Source organism: Lissotriton helveticus, chromosome 10 (genome assembly GCF_964261635.1).
Source record: "Lissotriton helveticus chromosome 10, aLisHel1.1, whole genome shotgun sequence".
NCBI classification, from domain to species: Eukaryota; Metazoa; Chordata; class Amphibia; order Caudata; family Salamandridae; genus Lissotriton; species Lissotriton helveticus.
This window is the reverse complement of record NC_136071.1, coordinates 168,158,194-168,185,573: the sequence shown is the minus strand read 5'-3', so window position 1 is coordinate 168,185,573 and position 27,380 is coordinate 168,158,194. Positions and strand designations below refer to the sequence as shown.

General features: G+C 44.6%; 1 protein-coding gene across 1 annotated transcript in view; it reads left to right on the top strand.

The window, feature by feature from the left end:
* Positions 1 to 27,380, top strand: part of LOC144786061 (cytochrome P450 3A21-like) — a 258,043-nt gene that overhangs the window by 128,992 nt on the left and 101,671 nt on the right. The window contains exon 8 of the mRNA XM_078665006.1: positions 23,486 to 23,613. Coding sequence (XP_078521132.1) covers positions 23,486 to 23,613 — 128 coding nt within the window. The remainder of the gene's footprint in view (positions 1 to 23,485; positions 23,614 to 27,380) is intronic.

Here is a 27,380-nt window from a genome sequence, read left to right as displayed (position 1 = left end):
GTTGTGACCGTTGCACGGTTTCTGAAAACCATGGGGCAGATTTATGAAGGCCTTGCGCCGCCGGTGCGTCACTTTTTCCCATGTTAAAAATGACGCACCGGCGGCGCAAGGCCTTCATAAATCTGCCCCCATGTGTTGTAAATGTTGGAGCAAGCAGCCATTGCGTCAGGTATTTTAGGAAAAATACACAGAACCCAGATGCCCCAATAAGCAGAAACCTTCACAAAGCTCATTAGAAACTCACAGATTGGCAACACTTGAGAGCAAAATGGATTGAAAGCAAGAGCAAGGCTAACAGGATACTGTGAAAACAAGCATTTACAATGCAATGGTTTTGCCTTTGTTAAAGTTAGAGCTATTGGCATTGCTCTTGACATTTTTATTTATGTTTTTTTTTTAACATAAATAAATGGCATTGTCATTTACAATGCCAATAGCTTAATCTCTCGCAAATGCCACACACAAACACCCACAGAGAGCCCCCACACACACACAGAGCCCCCCCCTACACACACAGCCACACAGAGCCCCCCACACACACAGCCACACAGAGCCCCCCCCACACAGAGCCCCCCCACCCACACAGAGCCCCCCTGTCCTGTCCCAGTAGCAGTCCCAGGTGGTGTCCCGTGTAGACGTACCCTTCCCGGAATCTGGTCCCCATACCTGAGCGTTCCCATGTCTGAAGTTCTTCCCGAACCCTGATCTAGGTAAATATGATCGATAGGGATTAACCATATGTTTTCAATGTTTTCAGGTGTACGTGCCTAACCAATATTTGCTTCCTCCTAGGAAATGTCATTATGTTTTCCTGCATATTATAACTTTTGAGAATCCATCAGTGCCGGGGTATGGGACCCAGGCTAAAGTCGGCCTGTGGAGGACTATGATGCAATCTTGCTTGCCCCAAACATAAGGCTGTTTCATGCTAAGTACAAACCGGCGGAAGCGCTCTCCCATTTTCCCAGCTAATGGACCTCCAAACACAACCATTTCGGCACAACAAAGGAAAGAGGCAACTTCTTGATAAAGAAAATACCCTAGGTGGTCGAGGGCACACCCACTGCATTGCAAATGTAAATAAATCCAAGTAACGCCTTCATTGAGGGGTGAAGGTAAACTTGCATTCATTCACAATGTGCGCCTTATTGCACACACATAAATGAGCTATATAGACATCAGTGCATAGCTGTGCATGCAGTGAACTATACCTTGGAGCACAAATGTACTAGCAGTGAGACGAGCTATGCATTAGTGCTCCTGACATCGTGCACGGCGAGTTGTGCACGCACTAGTGAATTGGGAGATGAGACCTTTGAACCGGGCAGCAGCACCATGACAGGAATGCGAACTAGACAAAGCCGAGGGCCCGGGCGCCTCGGGTCATTTGCAAAATCAGCAGCTTCCTCCATGCAAAACAAAGGAGACCGAGCCACCGCGTGCAAAAACGCACGATTCTTTCTCATTTTAGCCAGAGTTAGTACCGTAAAACTGGACATTTTTGAGCCATGCCAAAACAAACCTACATCTGTCCCACGCTGTTTCAAAGTATAAACCGGATCACAACCACGACCAGCATTTTTATATGAAACCATCTGTGCAGTTTTGCTAGAGTTGAGAATTAAAGTTTTGCTAAGGAAAGTCTGCAGTCAAATATAACAACTTCCGGGGACTCGAGTCTCCCGGCCCAGCTGTGTATCACCGCATTTACCTATCCGCATTTCGCTAAGGACATTCGCGTATTTATCTTTCTCCAGAGAAAACAAAAACAGGTGACGAGCGTGACCCTACCTCTTCCGAACCCCGAGCAGACATCTCCCGCCGGCGCCTCCGACCTGCTGAGGGGAGAGGAGCTGAGATCCGGCGGGGGTCGGGCCAGTCAGCGCCACGGGCCGCTTCTTCCGCTCCGGGCAAACAAGGGAGTGGATGGGGGCTGGGCAGGAGGGGGAGACCGCCACCCTCGTGAATGAGGCCGGGGGCGCCGTTCCTTTCTCCCGGCAGTGAACGCACGGAGCTGGGAGGAGCCAGAGGTACCGACTGTGATGAGGGCGCCGCAACTCCCGCGAGGGCAGCGCCAGCTCTCGCCCCCGCCGTGCAGAGCCGGCACACGTGCACCCTTTTGTCACTCGTGTCCTGCGTGTTTTTATTAATGAATTATCACCATTTCTCAAGGCTTGTTAGTCATAAAGACTCTGTGAATATATCAAGATTTCATTGATTCACACTGCTGTGCACACCGAGGAAGTCCCGCAAAATCTGGTTTATGAAAATGGGAAATCCACTTTAGCATTTCAGAGAACGAAAGGCATAAAGTGACCCTCGCAGAGACTGATTTTCATGTGAAATCGAGTCTTACAATCATCCGCCTTCCAGACCCTAAAAAGGTGAAACTCTGCATGTATTGCAAAGTCTGCGAGAAATGGTGCTCATACCAGGCATTCGGCTCAGAAAGATTCCTCTATAATTTCAATTGAACGAAGGGCAACTCTGAAGTGGCAGTTTCAGATAATCAAGGTATACTCTTAAACAAGTCAGGTCCCGGGCCGCGCTGTGATTGGCTGACGTCACGGGGGTGTCCCGGCCGGCAGCCAATCACAGCGCGGCCCGGGAATGACGTCACGGGGGTGTCCCGGGCCGGCAGCCAATGGCAGCGCGGCCCGGGACAAAGGGGCGGGGCTTAAAAAAAGCACCAGAAACGCCCCCGAATCGCGTTTTCGAGAGAAAGCGCGATTGACAGCCTCTGCCTCCCAATGGCTAGCCTCCATTTATGGAGCTAGCCAATGATAGGCAGAGGCGGGTCATCACCCCAGATAGAAATCAAGAGGTTTTGCTAGCGCATGCGTACTTCGTACGCATGGCTAAGGCAAAACCTAAAAAGGATAGAGTGAAGAACTCGGTCGGGCTTGGCGTGCCTAAAAGGGCCTCAGCTGAGCCTACTAATTTAATCACAGCCTACTATAACATTCGTGCCATTTAACAAGGCTCAGCCTTAAACTGGTATCACCAAGGAGTGTTTTCTTGCCACTAGATATCCAAGACTGTAAGTTGTCACTTCTGAGTAACAGATATTTTCCTGGGTGCTTTCTTCCATGAAATAAAGAATGCACATGTATTTTGAGCATCAAATGCTGACTTGGACTCCTAATTATTCTTGGACACAACTGTGCAGTTTCTCATTTCCCGATAACGTCTCACATTTATAACATAACCACTGTTAAAATCTGAATTATTTTTCTCGCTCAAGCATGCAAAACCACAGAAATTCAACAGTTATGGTATGCAAATCCCTCAATGCATGGCATAAATCCATCACCCGCCATGCACAAAACACCCATTTGCAAGTAGCAGTGGAAAATGGCATCACTGATGACATCATCCGATGAGTGTGTTAGTTTGTTTTATAGTTTACATAGTGGCTCGTAGCTACCATATCACTTCTCTTCCCAATTTTGTACAGCCTGTGTTCAGCTAATGGATGTAAGTGTTTACAAAATGCAAATCTTTGTATTGAAGTGTAACTCTGTGTGCAGGTGACAGTTGACAACTTGTGTCCAGTATGTTCACAACACATTTTTCGGTTTTGCATAAAAGTTTCCAACAGGGCAAATATTCTACGGGAGAGGTGTGGCGCCGCGGCCAGGGCGACTGACTCCGGAATCTGTGGATCACGGTTTGATCCCCGGTGCCGGCGGCAGATTAGCCCAGCACCATGTGACTCTGGGCAATAGCTTGCTTAATCTTCCTGACGGCCCCCAGCGCCTAGAGACCCTAACGGGTGATTGTTTGCGCTTTACAAATGTGGGTTATTATTGTTATTATTACGTACTACATATTGAGTATTGTAAGCCGCATTGAGTTATTAGACAGCATCATCTCAGCATGACAATTTTTACATAACATAGAAGACTGTGTGCACCAGGTACTAACCTATGTACATGTGCTTGATTCACTTCAGAAGATGGGCTATCTGTAGAGTTTTCATCACACTATGAAGGTAGTATGATCTTTAGCACCTTCAGACGGGAAACAGCTTTTACCACGATGGCCGAACCACGTGCTGCAGTTACAACGCGGATATTACAACAAATGAGACTTTACCACACATTCCTTTACCAGGCATGTCATTACCACGACATGCCTTGGGATAAGCAGCTTTGGAGATTAAAGTCCAACATTTTCCGTACTGTGTTGCATAGAGTGTACACTGTTCTTAATATATACTTTTTAATACTCTGTAGTGTTTTTGAGAATGAGAGTTTCACTGTCTGCAAACAGTGTGGTACAAATAAAATCTCTCCATAGAATAAATATTGTTTTCTGTATCCGCTTTTCTAGTCACATCAACCTAATATCTAAATGAAGGTGTGATGACGGACAGAGGTTTGAAACAGATAAAGGGTGCCCATAGTAGGGTATTAGTTATGTAAACAGAAGTTGAGTATGCGGAGAAACTTGGTTTTCTCTGAACTGTTGTATACAGATTGAAAACTGTGTGCAGTAGGACTTACCCTTCTATCTGTGGTTGATAGTCAACATGAACTTGGGTAACCATGAAGTATATGGTTTAGGGTAAATGCCGAACATAACATAATCTTGTTTCACCTAAGGGGGTTGTATATATGATTGCATTAATGATGCCTCATACTAATATGATCTATTTTATACATACTTTCATGCCTCTAATGCCATACTCCTTTAGCAATGTGTGCAAAAGAGGCTTTAATCATGTCATCAGTAGTGTCATCAATTATGTCATTTGAGATGTCATCAGTGTTATCATAAATGATGTCATAGAACATGTAATAAGTGATGTAATAGGTGAGGTCATGAGCAGTGCATGGTGGGGGCACAAGCAATAGAATTGATATGTTTTATTTTTAGTTCAAACATTAATGTTGTCACTGAGATATTCACTTAACTATGTCAGTTTAACCTTTGTTTTTTTCAGTGAATTTCTTAATAAAAAAAAAAAACATAAAGTAAAACTGTATTACCATATGTAAAGCCAACCCACTGCCAGATGTGAGCAAACACAACTAAATCCACCTCTGGTGTTGCAACTGGTCACCTGGTCTTCCCTTGTTTTAGCAATACTCAGGTTAGAGGTCACTAGGGGTGATGCTCCATGTGTCATTTAATTACCACAAGACTGCACCATCCAGATTACTTTGTAGCTTTAAGGGGGTTGGGTTCTCCCCTAGGCTCTAATAGAGAATCTGATATCTGAGACCAGGCCACACTATCTTAGTGTTTGGATCAGACAAGCAAACAATGCCCTGATGTAATGAAACATTTACTCACACATCGAATTTCCACAACCCTAAAAAGGAAATCTGCCTTATTCTTCTATATGGTCATGAAACTCCTCAATGAGTTGCAATATCCTTATATTGTAAACAGGTGCTTCCCGGGAGATCAGCCCCTGGTAGCTACATTCCACAAGGCAGCCGCCAGTACACTAATAGATTATACCTTCGTTACTTTACCGCTTTTCAGCATGATTGCAGGCTCTTAGATAAGGACTCAAGATCAAAGTGATCATCTGCCACATGAAATCACTATGAGAATATCTAGACCATCATTAGATCAGCCTGTCGAGGATCCAGAGTCCATATACACTGATACCTTCAGGAGGATTAGATGCAAAACCAACCGACCAGAAGAACTGCTGGCCTCAGCAAAGTCATTATGAGATAATCAGGAAGAGACCAATACAAACTTGATAACGCGCTGGGAATTCTTCATGAAAACACTGAAATGCATACAGCAATCACTGGTTTATCTTCAATGTCTAATGGTTCATCAGATCATCAAAAGAACCACCTATCTATATCCAAAATCTTCTGGAGCTCAAGAAAGCAATAAACAAAACATTACGCAGACTTCGGCGACTCAAAGTCTAACAATAGCTCAAGAGATCTGGCGCACAATAAACAGCCTAGACAACCCGAACGTACAAAGAATTAACTCACATCTGACAGAAGAAGCTTGGGCCTCTCACCTGCTGCAATATTTTAACTCAGAACAGAAGCAGAGCTCCGGCTAAATCCCTGAGGCAACTCTCTCTGACCTAACTTTCCCAGTAGTAAACAATCATCTTTCATTCACAACTCATCAGATCAAATACAGGATAGCTAAAGGCAAGCTGGAGGGTGCGCCGGGCCCTAACGTGATTCCACTGATGCTATTCCAAAAATATCCGGAATACTGGGCTCCTACACTACTACCGCTGTTTGTACAAATCTCAGGAGGAGTTAATATCCTGGATTCCGGGAGGAGGTCTATCATATCCCCAATATGCAAGAAAGGGAACAAGAACATAGCAAATAGCTACAGGCTTGTAGCGTTAATTGATATTGAGGCCAAATACTATGCTGGATGACCTTGCAGCCTGGGAAATCGATTATCCTCATCAATCAGACACGTTTTTGCAAGGGCATGGAACAACAACGAACATACTTGCCTTGCCTTTATTAATAGACGGTACCAAAGCAGCAAAATACCCTCTCTTTCGGTGTTTTATCGACTTCTCATCAGCTTTCGATAAAATTGACAGGAACAAACTCTGGCTCAAACTTGAGGAAAAGGAAATACCATCTGCTCTTACCAGTTAATACTCCTACACACTAACACATGGGTCCAAGTAAAGCTAGGAGATGGAAATTTCCTGTCCAGAAAAGTTTCAACAACAAAGGGGCTCAAACAGGGGTGTGTGCTGGCCCCGATGCTCTTCAATTTGTATATGGCAGACCTATCAACGGAATTGGACATTGGTAATTCACATGCGCCAAGGATAGGAGGGCTCCTACTCTCCAATCTGCTGTACGCAGATGACCTTGTGTTGATCAGCCGAACCCCCTTCGGTTTTCAACATCTGCTCGATACAACCAGTAGATATTCAGCTACCAACGGTCGAACCATCAACCTTGACAAAATTAAGGTAATGCTATTACATACAAAAAAGATAGCATCCAAATATTGTTTGCACTTGGCCGATACTACAATAGAAGTAGTTGAAGAATATAAGTACTTGGGAGTGATAATAGACAATAAAGGCACATTTAATACACAAAAAGAAGCCATCAAAAGAAGAGGCAATTCAATTGCGGTAGCTCTAAAATCCATTAAACACAAATGAGCCTGTCCAAGCCTTATCTCACTGCTACAGTTTTGGCAAGCAAAGGTCACTCCAGCTATTATTAATGGGAGCGAGTGCCTGAGGGGAAGAGACACGGCTATTCTAGACAGAACAGTCTCAAGATTGGCAAGAATAATATTCAATCTACCCAATTATGTCTCGCCAGCACAAATAAGGCTGGAATTTGGCCTGCAGACCCAAGAAATCACTCACAAAGGTCCCTATGTCAAGTGCTGGCACAGGATTACAATGGCCGAACTAGGAACACTGAACTCACATCTATGGAATGAAATACACTTAAAGATGGAATGCGCAGCCATGGTTTACTTGACAGCACCAATAGACCGTCTGGGACTTGAGGATCTCTGGGCGGCCTCAGGGACTCAAAACTGATTTAACCCCTTCGCTGCTAGGCCTTTTCCCCTCCTGTGCTGAGGCTTTTTTTGGCGTTTTGGAGTAGTGCGCGCTTAGGCCCTTGTAACTTTTTGACCACATAAGGTATCCACGCCAAATTTGCGTCCTTTTCTTCCAACATCATGTGGATTCTAAAGGCGCCCAGGGTTTGTGGATTCCCTTGGAGGGGGCCCAGAAATTAACCAAAATATAGTGATTTATTTGTTTTTTCCAGAAAAATGGGAAAAACCGGCTGCAAATGAAAGCCTCTGGGTTTTTCCCTGAAAATGGTATCACAAAAGGGTTTGTGGGGCTGAAATCTCCATTTTCTCAGCTTTCAGGGAATGACAGACTTTTGTCAGAGAACCGAAATTTTTCACTCAGTTTTGGCATTTTTCTGGGATATAGCCTATTTTTGCTATTTTTAGAGCTTTCCACCTCCTTCCAGTTAATGGTAGAAATGAGTTTGAAAGCAATAATGGATCCTGGACAGCTTTACATTGTCGAAAAGTAGACAAAATTCTGAATTCAGAAAGGGGTCATTTGTCTAAATCCATGAAGGTTTCGTTATAGAAACTAACAGTTAGATATTGGAATATTTGAAATTTTGTTGAAAAAAACAGCCTTTTGTCTCAACGTTTTCACCTATAACTTTTTCTAATTTTGACAACTCTTGGAAAGCAATATACCGTTACATCCGTTAGACCTTCCTGGTTGTGGGGATATATAGGACTTGTAGTTTCACCAAGAACCCGACGAACCCAGATCCAAAAACTGAGCAGCAACTTGCAATGGTATTTTTTCATTTACTGGGTATAGTGCACTTTGTCTTGGAAAATGTATACATGGAATAATCTGTATGAAAGACACCTATGTATTTCTGAATTGGGTACAAATTATAGACTTCATAAACAGTATATAATTGCACATTTTCAAAGTTGGGAATACTCATACTAGCATGAGAATTATTGGTCATTTTTCATAAAGATTTTTTTTTCACAATGTCTTTCATTCAAAGGGAGAAATGCATGAAAGCTCAATTGGTAATAACAGTTGATTTACAAATCTGAATTACCCCAAGTGTCCCGATAAAAACGGTACCTCACTTGTGTGGGTCGGCCTTGTGCCTGCGACAGGAAACGGCGCAAAATGCAACGTGGTCACACCTAAATTTAGCAGTTACAAATTGACCCTTTTTCGGCAAAGTGCCTACCTGTAGTTTTTGCACCCTAGCTCTGCCGGCACCTAGGGAAACCTAGCAAACCTATACATTTTTGAAAAGTAGACACCCAGGGGAATTCAGGATGGGGTGACTCGACTGCCTACCACCAGGTTTTGTTACCCAGAATCCCTTGCAAAGCTAAGATTTTCACAAAACAAACACATTTTCCTCACATTTCTGTGGTGGAAAGTTCTGGAATCTGCGTGGATCAACAAATTTCCACCCACCCAGCGTTCCCCCAGGTCTCCTGATAAAAACAGTACCTCACTTGTGTGGGTCGGCCTTGTGCCTACGACAGGAAACGGCACAAAATGCAACGTGGTCGCGCCTCAATTTCCCAGTGAAATTTTACGTTCTTTGGAAAAAGAGACTACCTTTTGTTTTTGAGCCGTAGCTCTGCCAGCACCTAGGGAAAGCTAGAAAACCTATACATTTTTGAAAACTAGACACCCATGGAAATTCAGGATGGGGTGACTCGTCTGCCTACCCCCAGGTTTTGTTACCCAGAATCCCTTGGAAATCTAAAAATTTGACCAAAAAACCACATTTTCCTCACATTTCTGTGGTAGAAAGTTCTGGAATCTGCGTGGATCAACAAATTTCCACCCACCCAGTGTGCCCCCAGGTCTCCCGAAAAAAATGGTACCTCACTTGCGTGGGTAGGCATAGTGGCTGCGACATGAAACAGCGCAAAACGCAGCATGGTCGCACCTCAATTTCCCAGTGAAATTTAGCACGATTCGGACAAAAAGACTACCTTTTGTTTTTGCGCCGTAGCTCTGCCAGCACCTAGGGTAACCTAGCAAACCTATACATTTTCGAAAACTAGACACCCAGGGAAATTCAGGATGGGGTGACTCGTCTGCCTACCCCCAGGTTTTGTCACCCAGAATCCCTTGCAAACATAAAAATTTTACCAAAAAAACACATTTTCCTCACATTTCTGTGGTGGAAAGTTCTGGAATCTGCGTGGATCAACAAATTTCCACTCACCCAGCGTGCCCCCAGGTCTCCTGAAAAAAATGGTACCTCACTTGCGTGGGTAGGCATAGTGGCTGCGACATGAAACAGCGCAAAACGCAGCATGGTCGCACCTCAATTTCCCATTGAAATTTAGCACGATTTGGACAAAAAGACTACCTTTTGTTTTTGCGCCGTAGCTCTGCCAGCACCTAGGGAAACCTAGCAAACCTATACATTTTTGAAAACTAGACACCCAGGGCAATTCAGGATGGGGTGACTCGTCTGCCTACCCCCAGGTTTTGTTACCCAGAACCCCTTGCAAACATAAATTTGACCAAAAAAACACATTTTCCTCACATTTCTGTTTTGGAAAGTTCTGGAATCTGCGTGGATCAACAAATTTCCACTCACCCAGCGTGCCCCCAGGTCTCCTGAAAAAAATGGTACCTCACTTGCGTGGGTAGGCATAGTGGCTGCGACATGAAACAGCGCAAAACGCAGCATGGTCGCACCTCAATTTCCCAGTGAAATTTAGCACGATTCGGACAAAAAGACTACCTTTTGTTTTTGCGCCGTAGCTCTGCCAGCACCTAGGGAAACCTAGCAAACCTATACATTTTTGAAAACTAGACACCCAGGGCAATACAGGATGGGGAGACTCGTCTGCCTACCCCCAGGTTTTGTTACCCAGACTCCCTTTCAAACATATAAATTTGACCAAAAAACACATTTTCCTCACATTTCTGTGGTGGAAAGTTCTGGAATCTGCGTGGATCAACAAATTTCCACCCACCCAGCGTGCCCCCAGGTCTCCTGAAAAAAATGGTACCTCACTTGCGTGGGTAGGCATAGTGGCTGCGACATGAAACAGCGCAAAACGCAGCATGGTCGCACCTCAATTTCCCAGTGAAATTTAGCACGATTCGGACAAAAAGACTACCTTTTGTTTTTGCGCCGTAGCTCTGCCAGCACCTAGGGAAACCTAGCAAACCTATATATTTTCGAAAACTAGACACCCAGGGCAATTCAGGATGGGGTGACTCGTCTGCCTACCCCCAGGTTTTGTTACCCAGAATCCCTTGCATACATATAAGTTTGACCAAAAAAAACAAATTTTCCTCACATTTCTGTGGTGGAAAGTTCTGGAATCTGCGTGGATCAACACATTTCCACCCACCCAGCGTGCCCCCAGGTCTCCTGAAAAAAATGGTACCTCACTTGCGTGGGTAGGCATAGTGGCTGCGACATGAAACAGCGCAAAACGCAGCATGGTCGCACCTCAATTTCCCAGTGAAATTTAGCACGATTCGGACAAAAAGACTACCTTTTGTTTTTGCGCCGTAGCTCTGCCAGCACCTAGGGAAACCTAGCAAACCTATATATTTTCGAAAACTAGACACACAGGGCAATTCAGGATGGGGTGACTCGTCTGCCTATCCCCAGGTTTTGTTACCCAGAATCCCTTGCAAACATATAAATTTGACCAAAAAAACACATTTTCCTCACATTTCTGTGGTGGAAAGTTCTGGAATCTGCGTGGATCAACAAATTTCCACCCACCCAGCGTGCCCCCAGGTCTCCTGAAAAAAATGGTACCTCACTTGCGTGGGTAGGCATAGTGGCTGCGACATGAAACAGCGCAAAACGCAGCATGGTCGCACCTCAATTTCCCAGTGAAATTTAGCACGATTCGGACAAAAAGACTACCTTTTGTTTTTGCACCGTAGCTCTGCCAGCACCTAGGGAAACCTAGCAAACCTATATATTTTCGAAAACTAGACACCCAGGGCAATTCAGGATGGGGTGACTCGTCTGCCTACCCCCAGGTTTTGTTACCCAGAATCCCTTGCAAACATATAAATTTGACCAAAAAAACACATTTTCCTCACATTTCTGTGGTGGAAAGTTCTGGAATCTGCGTGGATCAACAAATTTCCACCCACCCAGCGTGCCCCCAGGTCTCCTGAAAAAAATGGTACCTCACTTGCGTGGGTAGGCATAGTGGCTGCGACATGAAACAGCGCAAAACGCAGCATGGTCGCACCTCAATTTCCCAGTGAAATTTAGCACGATTCGGACAAAAAGACTACCTTTTGTTTTTGCGCCGTAGCTCTGCCAGCACCTAGGGAAACCTAGCAAACCTATATATTTTCGAAAACCAGACACCCAGGGCAATTCAGGATGTGGTGACTCGTCTTCCTACCCCCAGGTTTTGTTACCCAGAATCCCTTGCAAACATATAAATTTGACCAAAAAAACACATTTTCCTCACATTTCTGTGGTGGAAAGTTCTGGAATCTGCGTGGATCAACAAATTTCCACTCACCCAGCGTGCCCCCAGGTCTCCCAAAAAATATGGTACCTCACTTGCGTGGTTAGGCATAGTGGCTGCGACATGAAACAGCGCAAAACGCAGCATGGTCGCACCTCAATTTCCCAGTGAAATTTAGCACGATTCGGACAAAAAGACTACCTTTTGTTTTTGCACCGTAGCTCTGCCAGCACCTAGGGAAACCTAGCAAACCTATATATTTTCGAAAACTAGACACCCAGGGCAATTCAGGATGGGGTGACTCGTCTGCCTACCCCCAGGTTTTGTTACCCAGAATCCCTTGCAAACATATAAATTTGACCAAAAAAACACATTTTCCTCACATTTCTGTGGTGGAAAGTTCTGGAATCTGCGTGGATCAACAAATTTCCACTCACCCAGCGTGCCCCCAGGTCTCCCAAAAAATATGGTACCTCACTTGCGTGGTTAGGCATAGTGGCTGCGACATGAAACAGCGCAAAACGCAGCATGGTCGCACCTCAATTTCCCAGTGAAATTTAGCACGATTCGGACAAAAAGACTACCTTTTGTTTTTGCGCCGTAGCTCTGCCAGCACCTAGGGAAACCTAGCAAACCTATACATTTTTGAAAACTAGACACCCAGGGCAATTCAGGATGGGGTGACTCGTCCGCCTACCCCCAGGTTTTGTTACCCAGAATCCCTTGAAAACATAACATTTTGACCAAAAAAACACATTTTCCTCACATTTCTGTGGTGGAAAGTTCTGGAATCTGCGTGGATCAACAAATTTCCACTCACCCAGCGTGCCCCCAGGTCTCCCGAAAAAAATGGTACCTCACTTGCGTGGTTAGGCATAGTGGCTGCGACATGAAACAGCGCAAAACGCAGCATGGTCGCACCTCAATTTCCCAGTGAAATTTAGCACGATTCGGACAAAAAGACTACCTTTTGTTTTTGCGCCGTAGCTCTGCCAGCACCTAGGGAAACCTAGCAAACCTATACATTTTTGAGAACTAGACACCTAGGGCAATTCAGGATGGGGTGACTCGTCCGCCTACCCCCAGGTTTTGTTACCCAGAATCCCTTGTAAACATAAAATTTTGACCAAAAAAACACATTTTCCTCACATTTCTGTGGTGGAAAGTTCTGGAATCTGCGTGGATCAACAAATTTCCACCCACCCAGCGTGCCCCCAGGTCTCCCGAAAAAAATGGTACCTCACTTGCGTAGATAGACATAGTGGCTGCAACAGGAAACGGTTCAAATCGTACGGTGGTGAATTTACATTACCTCATTGCAAAACTACCTTGATTTTAGGGGGGGGCATCTGAGTTTGTGGCCCGGGGCTCGGTGGTATTCTTTGCAAAGTAGCAAACCCAAACAGTTCTGAAAACTAGACATCCGGGAGAGTCCAGGGAGGTATGGCATGTGTGGGTCCCCCAATGTTTTCCTACCCAGAACTCTTTGCAAACCTTAAAAATAGGTAAAAATAGCACTTTTCCAAACATTTTGGCGTGGGATGGCCGTGCCGGCAAAAATGTCCTACCACCCTGCGTTCCCCTTGTTCTCCCGAGTAAAAGGATACCTCACTTGTGTGGGTGCTCCAAAGCAGAACACGCCAAAAATGAATTTTGAAAAAAGTAGTTTTTAGTCATATTTAAGTTTTACAAATTAAGCACCCCAGCCTGAGTCACATGCCTTTGGCCCACCCACACAAGTGAGGTATCATTTTACTCGGGAGAACAAGGGAAACGCTGGGTGGTAGGACATTTGTTCCGGCAGCGAGATCCCACCCAAAAAAGTATGGAAAAGTGGGTTTTTGGACCAAAATTTCAGGTTTGCAGGGGTTTCTGGGTAGGAAAACATTGGGGGACCCACGCATGCCATACCTCCCTGGACTCCCCTGGGTGTCTAGTTCTCAGAACTGTTTGGGTTTGGTAGTTTCCAAACATGCCTGCCAAGCCCCGGGCCAAAAGCTCAGGTGACCCCCTCAAAAAATAAGATTATTTGGCTAAAGGTAATTTTTTGGTCTCCACAGTATGAATTGGGCCTTTTCCTACAGCAGCCGCTATGCCTACCCACGCAAGTGAGGTACCATTTTTATCGGGAGACCTTGGGGAACGCTGGGTGGGAGTTAATTTGTGTGAGCCCAGTGATGCCACGCTTTCTCACACTAAACGTGTGAAAAAACTGATTTTTTCCAAGCAAAAAATGAGGTTTGCAAGGGATTCTGGGTAAAGGAACGTTGGAGGATCCACGCAAGCCATACCTCCTTGGAAGCCCCCGGGTGTCTACTTTTCAGAAATGTGTGGGATTGGTAGGTTTCCCTAGATGGCTGTCTCGCATGGGGCCAAAAACCCAGGTAACCCCTCTTGCAAAGCTGGTGGACTTAACATTTTCACCATTGTTAAATTCACCAGCTTTTGCAAGAGGGGTTACCTGGGTTTCTGGCCCCGTGCGAGACAGCCATCTATGGAAACCTACCAAATCCAAACAGTTCTGAAAACTAGACACCCGGGGGCTTCCAAGGAGGTATGGCATGTGTGGGTCCCCCAATGTTTTCCTACCCAGAACTCTTTACAAACCTTAAAAATAGGTAAAAATAGCACTTTTCCAAACATTTTGGCGTGGGATCGCGGTGCTGGCAAAAAAATCCTACTACCCTGCGTTCCCCTTGTTCTCCCGAGTAAAAGGATACCACACCTTAACAGAGTTACTCAAAAGTCAAACATTCAAGCACAGCTATGTATTCCTCAAAGACACACACATACAGGTTGGATTTGGCACGAGGGCGAGTGATGGTTCAGTACATAAAATTTTATTAACAAGATATTTCAAAAAAATGAAATGCTCTGTCAATAAATAAATGCATAAAAACTGAACCAGTGACTCGCAAATCGTGAGCTGTAAAGCCACGACAAGGCACCAACCGTTTTACAGGCCATTCACGCACCTTTCATACCTGATACAAAACAGACCATTGACACCATCCGAATGGAAAAGCAACACATAACAACAATCACAATAAGGGGCAAGGTACACCCTACTGCAGAAAGAGAAAAAAAACAATTATTACTGCACACCCATTTAATCCGCAAGCACACACACATACTGGTTGGATTTGGCACGAGGGTGAGTGATGATTCAGTACATACAATTGGATACACAAGTAATTTCATCAAAAATGAAATACACTGCGTATAATTGAAAGTATGATAAACTGAACCACTGACTCGCAGCTCGTGAGCTGTAAAGCCACGTCAAGGCACCAACCTCTTTACAGGCCATTCATACACCTTTCGTACGCGTGACACATACAAAACATTCACACCGCCAGCCGCGGACCCATCACATTTCAACACTCACACCAGCAAACAGCGCCATTCAAGGGCCCATCACTTTCACACGCCCACATTTCTGACACTGCAACTACACAAAATGATGGACTGTGTGGAGTGTCACTCAACTAGCAGTGTGTGTATTGACCAACAGAAAGTAACTACTCACACACCGCCTGCCGAGCGCCAGTCCACCCACACCACCATCCAAGCACCAGACCATGCACACTGCCAGCCAAACACCACTCAGCGCACACCGACAGCCAACTACCACTCCACACACACCACCAGCCAAGCATCACTCCACGCACACCACCAGCCAAGCGCCACTCCACAAACACAACACCATCCAAGCACCACTCCACACACGCCGCCAGCCAAGCACCACTCCACACACACCGTCAGCCAAGCACCAATCCACTCACACCGCCAGCCAAGCACCTAACCATACACTCCGCCAGCCAAGCAAAAATCCACGCACCCCTCCAGCACAACTCCAATCCATGCACTATGCCAACCAAGCACCAGACCACGCACACCACCAGCCAAGCGCCATCCACTCACACCACCAGCCAAGCACCTAACCATGCACTCCGCCAGCCAAGCAAAAATCCACTCACCCCCCCAGCACAACTCCAATCCATGCACTATGCCAGCCAAGCACCAGACCACGCACACCACCAGCCAAGCGCCATCCACTCACACCACCAGCCAAGCACCTAACCATGCACTCCGCCAGCCAAGCAAAAATCCACTCACCCCCCCAGCACAACTCCAATCCATGCACTATGCCAGCCAAGCACCAGACCACGCACACCACCAGCCAAGCGCCAGTCCACGCACACCAACAATCCAAGCACAATCCTGCACACACCACCATCGAAATTAGAATTTTTTAAAGAAATACCACAAATCAAATGTAGAAACCTACAAATCTGCTAACACAAATTCAAAACCTAAATGCTTTGCACTAATGCAAACCTAAAAGCAAACTAAAAAATATTACAGAAAACAGTCCAGACAGTACACTTACAAGCTCAATGAAACTCCCAAAACTTCTTTTGTGTGTGGTACGATTTAAAACAAGCTGGCACACACAATCCAGGATTTGAAGGACAGTCAGGTCAGTGCATACGAGACTCCCTCCGCACTTCTCTTCGCCAACAGACTCTATATCTTTTAGTGGGATTGTCTTTTGCAGTTGTGGGAGGAATGTATTCTGGAAAGTGGCGATCTTTCAGTCTAGCCACTTCCTCCACCACTCCAAATCTTGGCACACTTGCCTGTTCCACTAGTACAAGGCTGCCTATTATAGTCTCCTGAAACTTAACAAAAGGCATCTTTGACTCAGGACAAGATTTCTGGAAAACAACAAAAGTATTAAAGGATGCCAAGTGGAAAAGATGGATAGCCAACTTCTTGTACCAAACGTAAGCCTTTCGAAGAGCAGCATAAGGTTCCAACCTCTGATCTACTCTGTCAACACCACCCATGTGCCTATTATAGTCTAAAATGCACACAGGTTTACGCACTTCAGCAGTCTCACCCCGAACTGGCAGAGCTTCAGTGCTTTCGTCATGGATAGTAGTCAGCATGTAAACATCTCTCCTGTCTGAAAACTTCACAGCTAGAAGCTTCCCACATCGCAATGCAGTAGACTGTCCCCGCACAAGCCTTTTGCAAACAAGTTCTATTGGGAAACCTTTCCGGTTACTGCGCATCGTGCCACATGCAACAGTGCCCACTTTGGCCAACTCCTTGAACAAACGCACACTAGTGTAGAAGTTATCTACATATAAATGGTGGCCTTTGTTAAATAATCGTCTACCTAGTTCCCACACAATTTTCTCAGTCACTCCAAAAGTGGACGGACAAGCAGAAGTGTTAATGCTGGAATCCTTACCGGTGTACACCCTGAAATTATAAACATATCCAGTCTCACTGTCACACAGCATATACAGTTTGATGCCATAGCGTGCCCTCTTACTAGGAATGTATTGCCTAAAAACCAAGCGGCCCTTGAACAATACCAAAGACTCGTCCACAGCTATTTCTCTTCCAGGTGCAAACATCTCAGGAAAACGATCAACAAAGTGATCAAGGACAGGCCGAATCTTAAAAAGACGGTCACAATCAGGGTGATCGCGTGGCAACGCTAAATCATTATCAACAAAATGCATCATGCGAAGAAGAAGCATATATCGATCACGAGTCATAACTGCTGGAAATATAGATGTTGCCATCAAGGGACTAGTGGACCAATAAGAAGACATTGATGGCTTCCTTAGCAAGCCCATCAAAAAAGTTAATCCCAAAAACTTCTCCATCTCTTCAACATATGTGGGAGACCAATGGGTAGCTCTGGAATGGGGCTTAAGGCTGGCACTGTGGTCGCTCAAATACTGCTCTGCATACAAATTAGTTTGCTCCACAATCTCCTGCAAAAACTCATCGTCAAAAAACAACTGAAAATATTGAATTGGCAAAAAATTGTCAGTATTCACTCTACACCCTGGAACACCAGTGAAGTCTGGCAATTCCGGCTGCACCATGCCAGGGGCAACCCAGACGTCATCACTAACATGAGGAGAAGAAGCCACCCTAGCCTGCAGGCCAGATGCCTCTTGCTGCACTACATCAACGGGAACACTAGCATCCCCAGATGCCTCTTGCCTCACTACACCAACGGGAATACTAGCATCCCCAGATACATTTTGCATCTCTTCACCAACAGAAGAACTCACATCCCCAGCTGCCTCTTGCATCTCAACATCAACAGAAGAACTCGCATCCCCAGATGCCACTTGCTGCTCAACAACAACAGAAAGACTAGCAGCACCAGATGCCTCATGCTGCTCAACAACAGGAAGACTAGCAGCACCAGATAACCTTTGGCGCACCACAGCAATGTGAAACCTTTTGGGCGCAGCCTTTACCACACTTGCCTGTTCCCGACGAGAAAAAAAGGGAAACCTTGAGGACCTAGGCTGCCGCTCACATGGCTCTTCCCTCTCTACCGGCACATCAATGTCCCTCTCTACCACAGGCACTTCATCAGCACTAGAAGAAGAATCATCATCCGATGATACCATGCGAAGAGAAAACTCACTGCCTGAATCTTCTGCACCTACCTCATGCTCCGAATCGGAGTCAGTGTCTGGACCATGGTCAGAGGAAGACTCAAAAAGCAAACTAACAACCTGCTTAGCAGTAATCCTGCGAGCAGCCATTATCCTTACAAAGCAAGAAGACTACACACACAAGTGAACAACAACCTACACTGTGCAAAGGAAGAAGTAAACAAGGTAGAGTCTTCACACAAAAATCAATACACTCAAAAACAATTCAAATCTAACCAAATATAAGAAGACTCACCAGCACCTACTCTGCTGAAACACAGCAAAAAGAAAGGAAATCCCACTGGAAAGAAAAAAAAAGTATAGATTAGACAAAGTACACATCAAGCAGCAATACAAAAAAGAAAGTTAACAATCAAGAAACACAAAGCCACACAAACAGCAATAACTTCACTTTTCATAACAATACATTTATCTAGGAAAAATAGTACAAAAAACATTTACTTACCAAGCACATGCAACTACACAAGCTGCAAAACCAGCATTAACCGAACCACAACCTACACCAATTCAAACAGCAAAAGCCTGGATCAAAAACAAAGAAGAAAAAAAATAATTTAATACTACATTTCACAAACAACATAACAAATGAATAAACAATACACAAATTTACCCCCAAAATCACATCCACACAGATGGGCCATCAAAAAGAGCAAAACGGACAAAAGTACGGGTTGATTTGCCCACCGGGGGGGAGGCCAGAAAATCTAAATTTAAAATCCGACCCACCTGAAAGCGACCCTTGCCCAATGGGTCACTTCCTACAATCTAAAATAAAATCCCTGGTGCTAGTGGGGGCATTTCCACCGCACAATCGCAATGCTGTGCGCGACCGTGAGCCAGAAATGCCCTGCAAAGAGACATCAGAAGAGAGGAAAATCACTTACCTCTCCCCTGATGCCTCTTTGCAAACCCCCCCAAATGTCTCAAAACCAACCTAACACCTCCAGGCGCAGGAAGCAAATGGCTTCCCGACCGCCTGGGAATCCCTGAAGATGTTGGCGCGTGCTGTGCGCGCTGACGTCATCAGGGATTCTCATGGGGAGGGGGACAACAGAATTACTGTGGTTAACTGCGATGCTGGACAGAGGCACTTGCATCCTTGATTTTCACAAGCGCAATCCGAAAACAGTTCCTATGACCAGGAGCTTCTTTCTCCCCATCTGCTGCTCTCAACAGTCTCTGACCATTTATACACATAAGAGGCATGTGAACTCACACAGAAGATCCCCTATTGGCAACGCCCACCAACTAGCGGAGTGCACCATCTTTCCTAAATTTACCCACTATGATGGACAGCTCACTCAAGGGACCTGTGCACACATTGGTGCGATGGCATAGTAACACACACGGACACTGGAGACAAAGCAAGCGCTCGAGTTGCAGCACAAATTCAGGAAAACATTCATCAGCCCAAAAACATTTGTGACCTTCCCACTATGATTCACAGCTCACACAAGGGACCCCTGCGCACATCTGTGCAATTGCATAGTAACGCACACATGGACACTGGAGACAAAGATGGGGCTCGAGTTGCAGCACAAACTCAGGAAAGCAATCATCAGCCCAAAAACATTTGTGAACTTCCCACTATGATGAACAAATGGTCTCTGTTTCCAGATACCTAAGAGCCTTGCTAGTTTATTCAGATAACAACCAACACACACTGGGGTCGATTGTGAAAATATGGTATTGTGTACAAAAAAGGGGAGAAATGCTCCTCTTTTAGGTGTCCCCTCACTCACCAGGGTTGCCCCACGGTGACATGCTTCATCATTGGGGCCATCCCAGTCCTCTACGGGCTGGGGCGTGCTGCGACTTGCGAAAGTTACGTAGGAGCCCTTTATTAGACTATGTGTGGTGCATGTGTATTTGAGGAGTGGACTATGTGATGTGTGTTAAAAATACCTGCCCAGTAGGTTTACAATAAACTTTATTCTTGCCTCTAGGTGGTAATAAACGGGGTGGAAAGATAGGCTGCCCTAAACGTAATGTGTCCAGATGTACCTATCAACTCCTATCGTCGACATGTTTCGTGCATACCCCAAGCACTATGATGGACAGCTCACACAAGGGACCCCTGCGCACATCTGTGCAATTGCATAGTAACGCACACATGGACACTGGAGACAAAGATGGCGCTCGAGTTGCGGCACAAACTCAGGAAAACAATCATCAACACAAAAACATTTGTGAGCTTCCCACTATGATGGACAGCTCACTCAAGGGACCCCTGCGCACATTTGTGCAGTTGCATAGTAACGCACACATGGTCAATGGAGACAAAGATGGCGCTAGAGTTGCAGCACAAATTCAGGTAACAATCAACAGCCCAAAAACATTTGTGAGCTTCCCACTATGATGGACAGCTCACTCAAGGGACCCCTTCGCACATGGCATAGTAACACACACATGGTCACTGGAGACAAAGCATGTGTTTGAAAAGCAGCACACAAAAAAAAACATTCATCAGGCCAAAAATACTAGTGAGCTTTGCCTAGGCAGCACAGTTGTGTTTTTTAGCCACTTCAGAAACACACATCAGTATAAGTAATGAAGGACAGAGGCACTTGCATCCTTCATTACAATGAGCACTATTATTTTACTTTATAAATGACTCCCATCAGCATTTTTGTAGAAAAAACGGCCTTTCAACAACATTGCAGCCAAGAGAAGACTTCATAGATAATGTTCCCCCAACAAGGGGAGCGACCCTTCCCCAAGGGGCCGCTCCCCGAACTACGAAATTGATCAACAAACAAAAAAAAAACAAATCCCTAACATTCCTGCTGCACGATCGCACGATCGTGCAGCAGGAAACCTCTAAAGTGCCATCGAGGGAAAGGAAAAGCCTTTCCTTTCCCTCCTTAGAAGTTATAATGCAATCTCCCCCGCCCCAGCCGCAAAACAAACCTCTTTGCAATCCGACGCGCAGGAAGCAAATGGCTTCCCTGCGCGTCGGTAAACAAATGGAGCCTCCGGTGACGTCAGCGCGCCTCGCGCGCTGACGTCATTGATGACGCGGGCGGGGAGGGCGGGGGGAGGCAAGGGAAGGTCTTCCCCTGCCATCCCCGCAGAAACGAAAACAATCGGGCAGACTCGGGGGGAGCGCTGGCGCTTCCCCCGAGGGTGGGGCTCATGACGAGCTGGGCTCGTCATGAGCGTGCGAGGAGGCTACGCCATGACGAGCCCAGCTCGTCATCAGCCCCGAAGGGGTTAAACAACTTATAAACAAGACAGTAAAAAGGCTGTCCATAGTGGAAGATAAGGCAGCACTCAAAGAAATGGCCCGCAGTCTTATCTAAGCGCGGGATTCAACAGGAGAATGAAAGAAAAATACCTTTATTTTCGAATGGGCATTCTACCATCCCTGCTGCATCTCACCCCCTGGAAACAATCTCTATCTCAGACTATTTATCGCTTATGTGGGGAAATCGATGAGAGTGTATTACTCTTACTGTGTATCTGCAAAGAACTACAAGTTGAAATGCGACTGCTACTGAAGCCCATCTTTTTAAGCAAGGGGATAAGATCCTGCAGACAAGCAGTAAAGGCATGGCTCAGAGGTGGAGAAATACAGTTATTGTGTCGCTTTGTACGATACATGGAAGTGGCAGGGGAAAAAGCTCTTGCATCAAGCGACCAGCAATCTTTATCACTGCAACCAACAAATTCTCACAGTGCCACTTATCAGTGAACAACAAACATTCACGTCAACCTCCAGAAAACATAAGCTGGAGCACAACACTCAACAGCAATACACCATCACCGCTGTTTATAGATCAATGGAACATTGCCCAGTCGCCTTTTTACAGAGACCCAAACATTGACTTTTTAACTATTGGAGTATGTTTCCTTGATCCTTATCCCCTTCTCAATTCTTCCTTAGGCACCTTACGTGACAGTATCAGTAAACTCTTCGGAACGCGTTTAAATAAAGAATGGTCCTTGCACAAACATTGCTATTTTTAGCACAATGAACTAGCCCTTAGAGGATGTATTTACTAAGCTGCTATGCAATACAGAATAGTGTTGGACAACTGAAGCTAGCAAGCAGCCAGGGCTTTAGCCCATTACCCAGGGACCTAAGTTTATGTCTTCCACACTGAATGTACTGCCAAAACATTGCACAGGGACCTAGCTCATTGGAATTTTTAACATCTAATTAACTTGAGACCAAAAATCTAAGTTCAATCTCAAGAGGAAAGATTTTGCCAACTCATTGTATTTGATAATAATTACTGATCATTGCTCCAACTATTTTAACACAAGGAATTAATGTTTTATGACATGCTCTTCAACTTTTTAATTATGAATTTATACGCTTTTTTATGTGAAAATTGTAAAGATTTGTATTAACCAAATAATAAATTATTAACTTACTTACTTACTTATATTGTACAACAGGATGGTAATTTAACCCTGTCATCAGCAATGTATGATTATCTTCAAAACATTCAGCATTGTTATTAACGGTAAATTAAATGATCCTCCACTATGGATTTAAAGATCAGAAGTATAAGTGTAAGTATTAAATGGGAAGGCAAGATCCTTCCAAATCCAAGGAGTATCCTCTGAGATGTTTTGTTTGAGGGTAAACATTATTTCTTTTTTGTGTTCAAATTACTTCATTACATTATCATAACAAAAAAAGAGGTCTTGCCAACAAATACAAATATTACTAATGCATTATTATTGTTATAGTAAACATTATTCCAAAGAGGTGATTTGAGAAATAATGTAGATTTGCTTCTCGCACTAAAGTAGACTACATTTGACACCCAGTCAATCCTCCTTCATCCTCACAGTTTCCGTCCAACATGTTTTATAATCGGATTTACTTCCCTTCTCACAACAGTTAATGAATTTGATATTCAAGGATAACAGCACATCTACTAGTTTGAGCACTAGGTACCACAAGAGATAGTAAGATTTATCTGAAAAATATTATATCACACACATTCCTTCGGAAAATTGCAATTAATTTTTTTTCTTTCCAGTCTTATTTCCATTCCTCATTCCTGTTCTCGAAAAAATGAATGTCTGCCTGTTTCCCAAAGACATGTTGCAGTTTTTTGCAAGTGCTGTCAAGAGCATCAAGGAGAAGAGGCAAAAAGGCAATCACGAGGTGAGTGCAGCCCAATATCAGAAAAAGGAATAGCTTTGATAAGAGGATATCGTTTGTCTAAGAGGGGCCCTTTAAAGTTTCCAGCAGGACAACACTCCCTACACTAGGCATCAAAAGGTTGGGCCTCCCAGGCCCAACTTATTGATGCTTAGCGTAGGGAGTGTAATAAATAACAACAATCCTCATTAAAAAAAGAAAATTTCAGACACCAAAAAGTTGCTCATACCAAGTAAAAGGTTAAATTAAAATATCTTCTTAAAAAATGTACACATTAAAATAATTATTTAAATGAAAGGTATGCCTATGTGCTAAAACTTCGCATTTCAATTGATTATAAAATATAGTAAAGGAAATTGCATTAAGTGAGTTGCTCATCTCTTTAGTCTAGAGCGGAAAATTCATTCAACTCCTTGAGCTATACCTCCTGCTGATTGTCCATAGTATGAGCAATATAGAGGAAAAAGTTAATCAAATTAATGCATTTTCTTAGCACACTTTTTCTCTCCCCAGGAAAAAATGTTCTTGGTAGAAAAAGTTATCAACTCAGTGGTGTCCTAAAGCAGCCCTGCTTAATCAGCTGGAGCATTGTGGAGAGTGGTGGGGTGAAGGTTGAATGGTGAGGGATGCAGCCCTTTCAAGGAGGTTCTGATGGTCCTCAAACAGCTTTTTCTTCATTTCGTGTTGCGTTCTTTCCTTTTTTTCTCTTTTTCACATTTTGGTCCTTCTGTACATTCTTTCTTCCTTCCTTTTGTGCTCTCTTTCCATTTGCCTCTCACTTACTATTATTTCTTTTTACAATGTTTTGTATGATTTGGTCTCTGAATATGTTTGGTTGCTTCACCACTCTTTGGGTCCCTCCTCGTGGAACTTTAATGGTATATTCTTCCTTTCTTGTTGTGTCACTAATTAGTAAACCTGGGTGGAGAATGCGTAATTCTGCTATGTAGAACTACGCAAAGTGCAAAAAAACTCTGCTGTGCAATGCGGAGCTCCACAAGCAGCAGAGTACATTGGATAAATGCTGTTTGCAGTGATTTTCAGTGCCAGGTGCTTGTCTGCACTGTGCAATCATGGCGAACAGCATCATGCACAGCGCAAGCAGACCTGCTTCCTTTCTGCTGATTGAGTAGATTTTTACTCGAACTGCAGCTTTCTCAACGCGAATGGTCAGTTTCTCAACGCGAGCGGTTGCAAGCATACGCGACCACTCACAATGAGAAATCTGGCATCCTGCGTGGAGAAATCTCGGTGGGAGGTTGATTTTCCATGCTCACCAACTTGACGTTGACGAACGTGAGCGAGGAAAAAAACTCCACTACGTGGAGTTTTTCAGAACTCTGCAAGCTCCACGCGATGCAAAGTGTGGAATTCACTGCCCAGACTTACTAATGAGCTTCAACTTCGATCTTTTGACCTGTGAGTAAAGAGGGAAAAGTAAAAACTATTTCATATATTGTTAGAAATGGGATTCTTGGTTGGCTGAGTTATACGCTCAAGCCAGGCAGGAACCACCACTCTAGTCAGGGTAAGCTACATATACACTAAAAGATAACCTGTGTTCATCCTCTGGTACCCTCAGACTTATCTAAAGAAGCAATGTGTAAAGTATTTGTGCAACACACCCATGCAGTAATACAATGAATACACCATGAACAGACTCCACACAGGTTTAGAAAAATAGAAAATATTTATCTGAGCAAAACAGGACCAAAACGACAAAAATCCAGTAAATAGAAGTCGAGATATGAACTTTTACAGATTAAATGCAAAAACAATGCTGAGGATTAAATAGCCCTAAAATTATATTTTCAAAGTTCATACTCACCGTGATGGAGCGCAGGTCGGATACAATTCCAAACAGGTCCCGCTGAAGTTTTGCCTTCTCAAGTTGTGGCAAGAGTCTGTTTTGCGGGTGAGACTGGCACCGGGATCAAGTAGAGCACTGCTAGCAATAATCCTGAGGGCGCACAGAGTTGGCCGGGCGTTGGCCACGGGGCCTTGCAGCCGCTGGCAGTGATGCTTTCTGTGCGAGGAGACGAAGTTGCAGTGGTTCATGCTGTTCCTTCCAGCGAGCGCCGCAGTTCCAATACAAAATGGTCAGTTCACGGTCAAAAAGAGCAGAAAAGCTTGATTTCACAGGTATGTGAAGAAAACAGCTGCAAAACCCACTTCTGAGGCCCAGGGCTTGGAGGGGTCACATCAGGCAAGGGTAGGACTCACAGAAGGCAGAGTCCACAGCACCAGCAGAATTATAGGAAGTCTAGTGTACTTGTCAGAAAACAGGAAGCAAGCCAGTGAGCCCTTGGAAGGAAGGCAGAGCCCTTCTAGCAGAGTCAGGGAGTAGCAGGCAGCAGGGCAACAAGAAGAAAAACATTCCTTCCAGAAAAGCATTCCTTCCAGAAAAAGCAGTCCAGTTGAGTCATTTAAGCAGTACAGCAGTCCTTTTAACAGAGGTTCAGTTTAAGATCCAGAAGTGTTTGATTTGTGAGGGTCAGAGACCCAGTACTTATACCCCAAAATGCTTTTGATTTAGGAGATGACTTCGAAAGAACCATCTGAAGTGCACAAGGAACCCTTTCAACCCAGTCCTGTCTGTCAGGCTAACCCTGGGGGTAAATTAGTGCTTTGTGTGAGGACAGGACACAACCTATTCAGATGTAAGTATGAGCCCCCTCTCCCACATCTGGCCCAGGAAGACCCATCAAATTGCAGATGAATGCAGACGAGTGCTTAGAACGCAGTTGAGCCTCCTGTGTTTGTGGATATCTAGAGAGAATGCACAAAGTATAGCTGTCACCCAACCCAGACGTGTATTGACGATAGCAGTAAGTACAGAGACTGTCTACTTTCTAAAAGTGGCATTTCTAAAACAGTAGTATTAAATGTAACTTTACCAGTAAGGATGTTCTATCATTACCATTCTAAACATATCAAACAGGAAAAAGCTACTCCTCTCTGATCACAAATTACAACTTTAAAGTATATTAAGGAATTTCCAATGCTGGCCAATGAGAGCAGTAGGTCTCACTTTAGTGAAAAACAAAATAGGCTGTTTTTCTCTGCCAGGACTTGCAAAACATAAAAGTGCATGTCCTACCTTTTACTCTCATTGCACCTTGCACTTAGGGTTAATTAGAGCCTACATTCAGGGTGACTTAAATGTCATAAAAGGGGTGTTAAAGGCATGGCATGTAGTTTTAAATGCCACGCCAAGGTGGCAGTACACTGCATGCACAGGCACTGCAGTGTCAGGTCTGTGACAGCTTTAAAAGTCTACTTCTGTGGGTGGCACAATCAGTTCTGCAGCCCACTAAATGCACTTGAAGCACAAGCCCTGCGTTTATGATATACCATTTTACAAGGGACTTACCAGTACAATAGATATGCTAATCAGGTATACACCAATGCCGTCATGTTTAGGGGAGAACCACACGCACCTTAGCACTGGTTAGTAGTCGGAAAGTGGTCAGCGTCCTAAGTCCAACAAAAAAAAATCAGCAAAAGTGGCAGGCAATTTGCAAAACATTGGAGAAACGGCCACCCTAAGGATGACGGGTCTAACGTGTCCTGTATCACCCTTTCTGAGCTGGTGTTGTGGGTGCCTCACTACACCATTGAATACAGCTGTGCCTCTCACAGATCTGGGTTATGCAAAATCTTCTGAATGTTTTTATGGGCCCCTTCCACTTAGATCAGAGGAGCGCATAAACATAATGGTAAACGATTAACATTACAAAGTTGAGGGATGGGAGCATGGGCATTAAAGT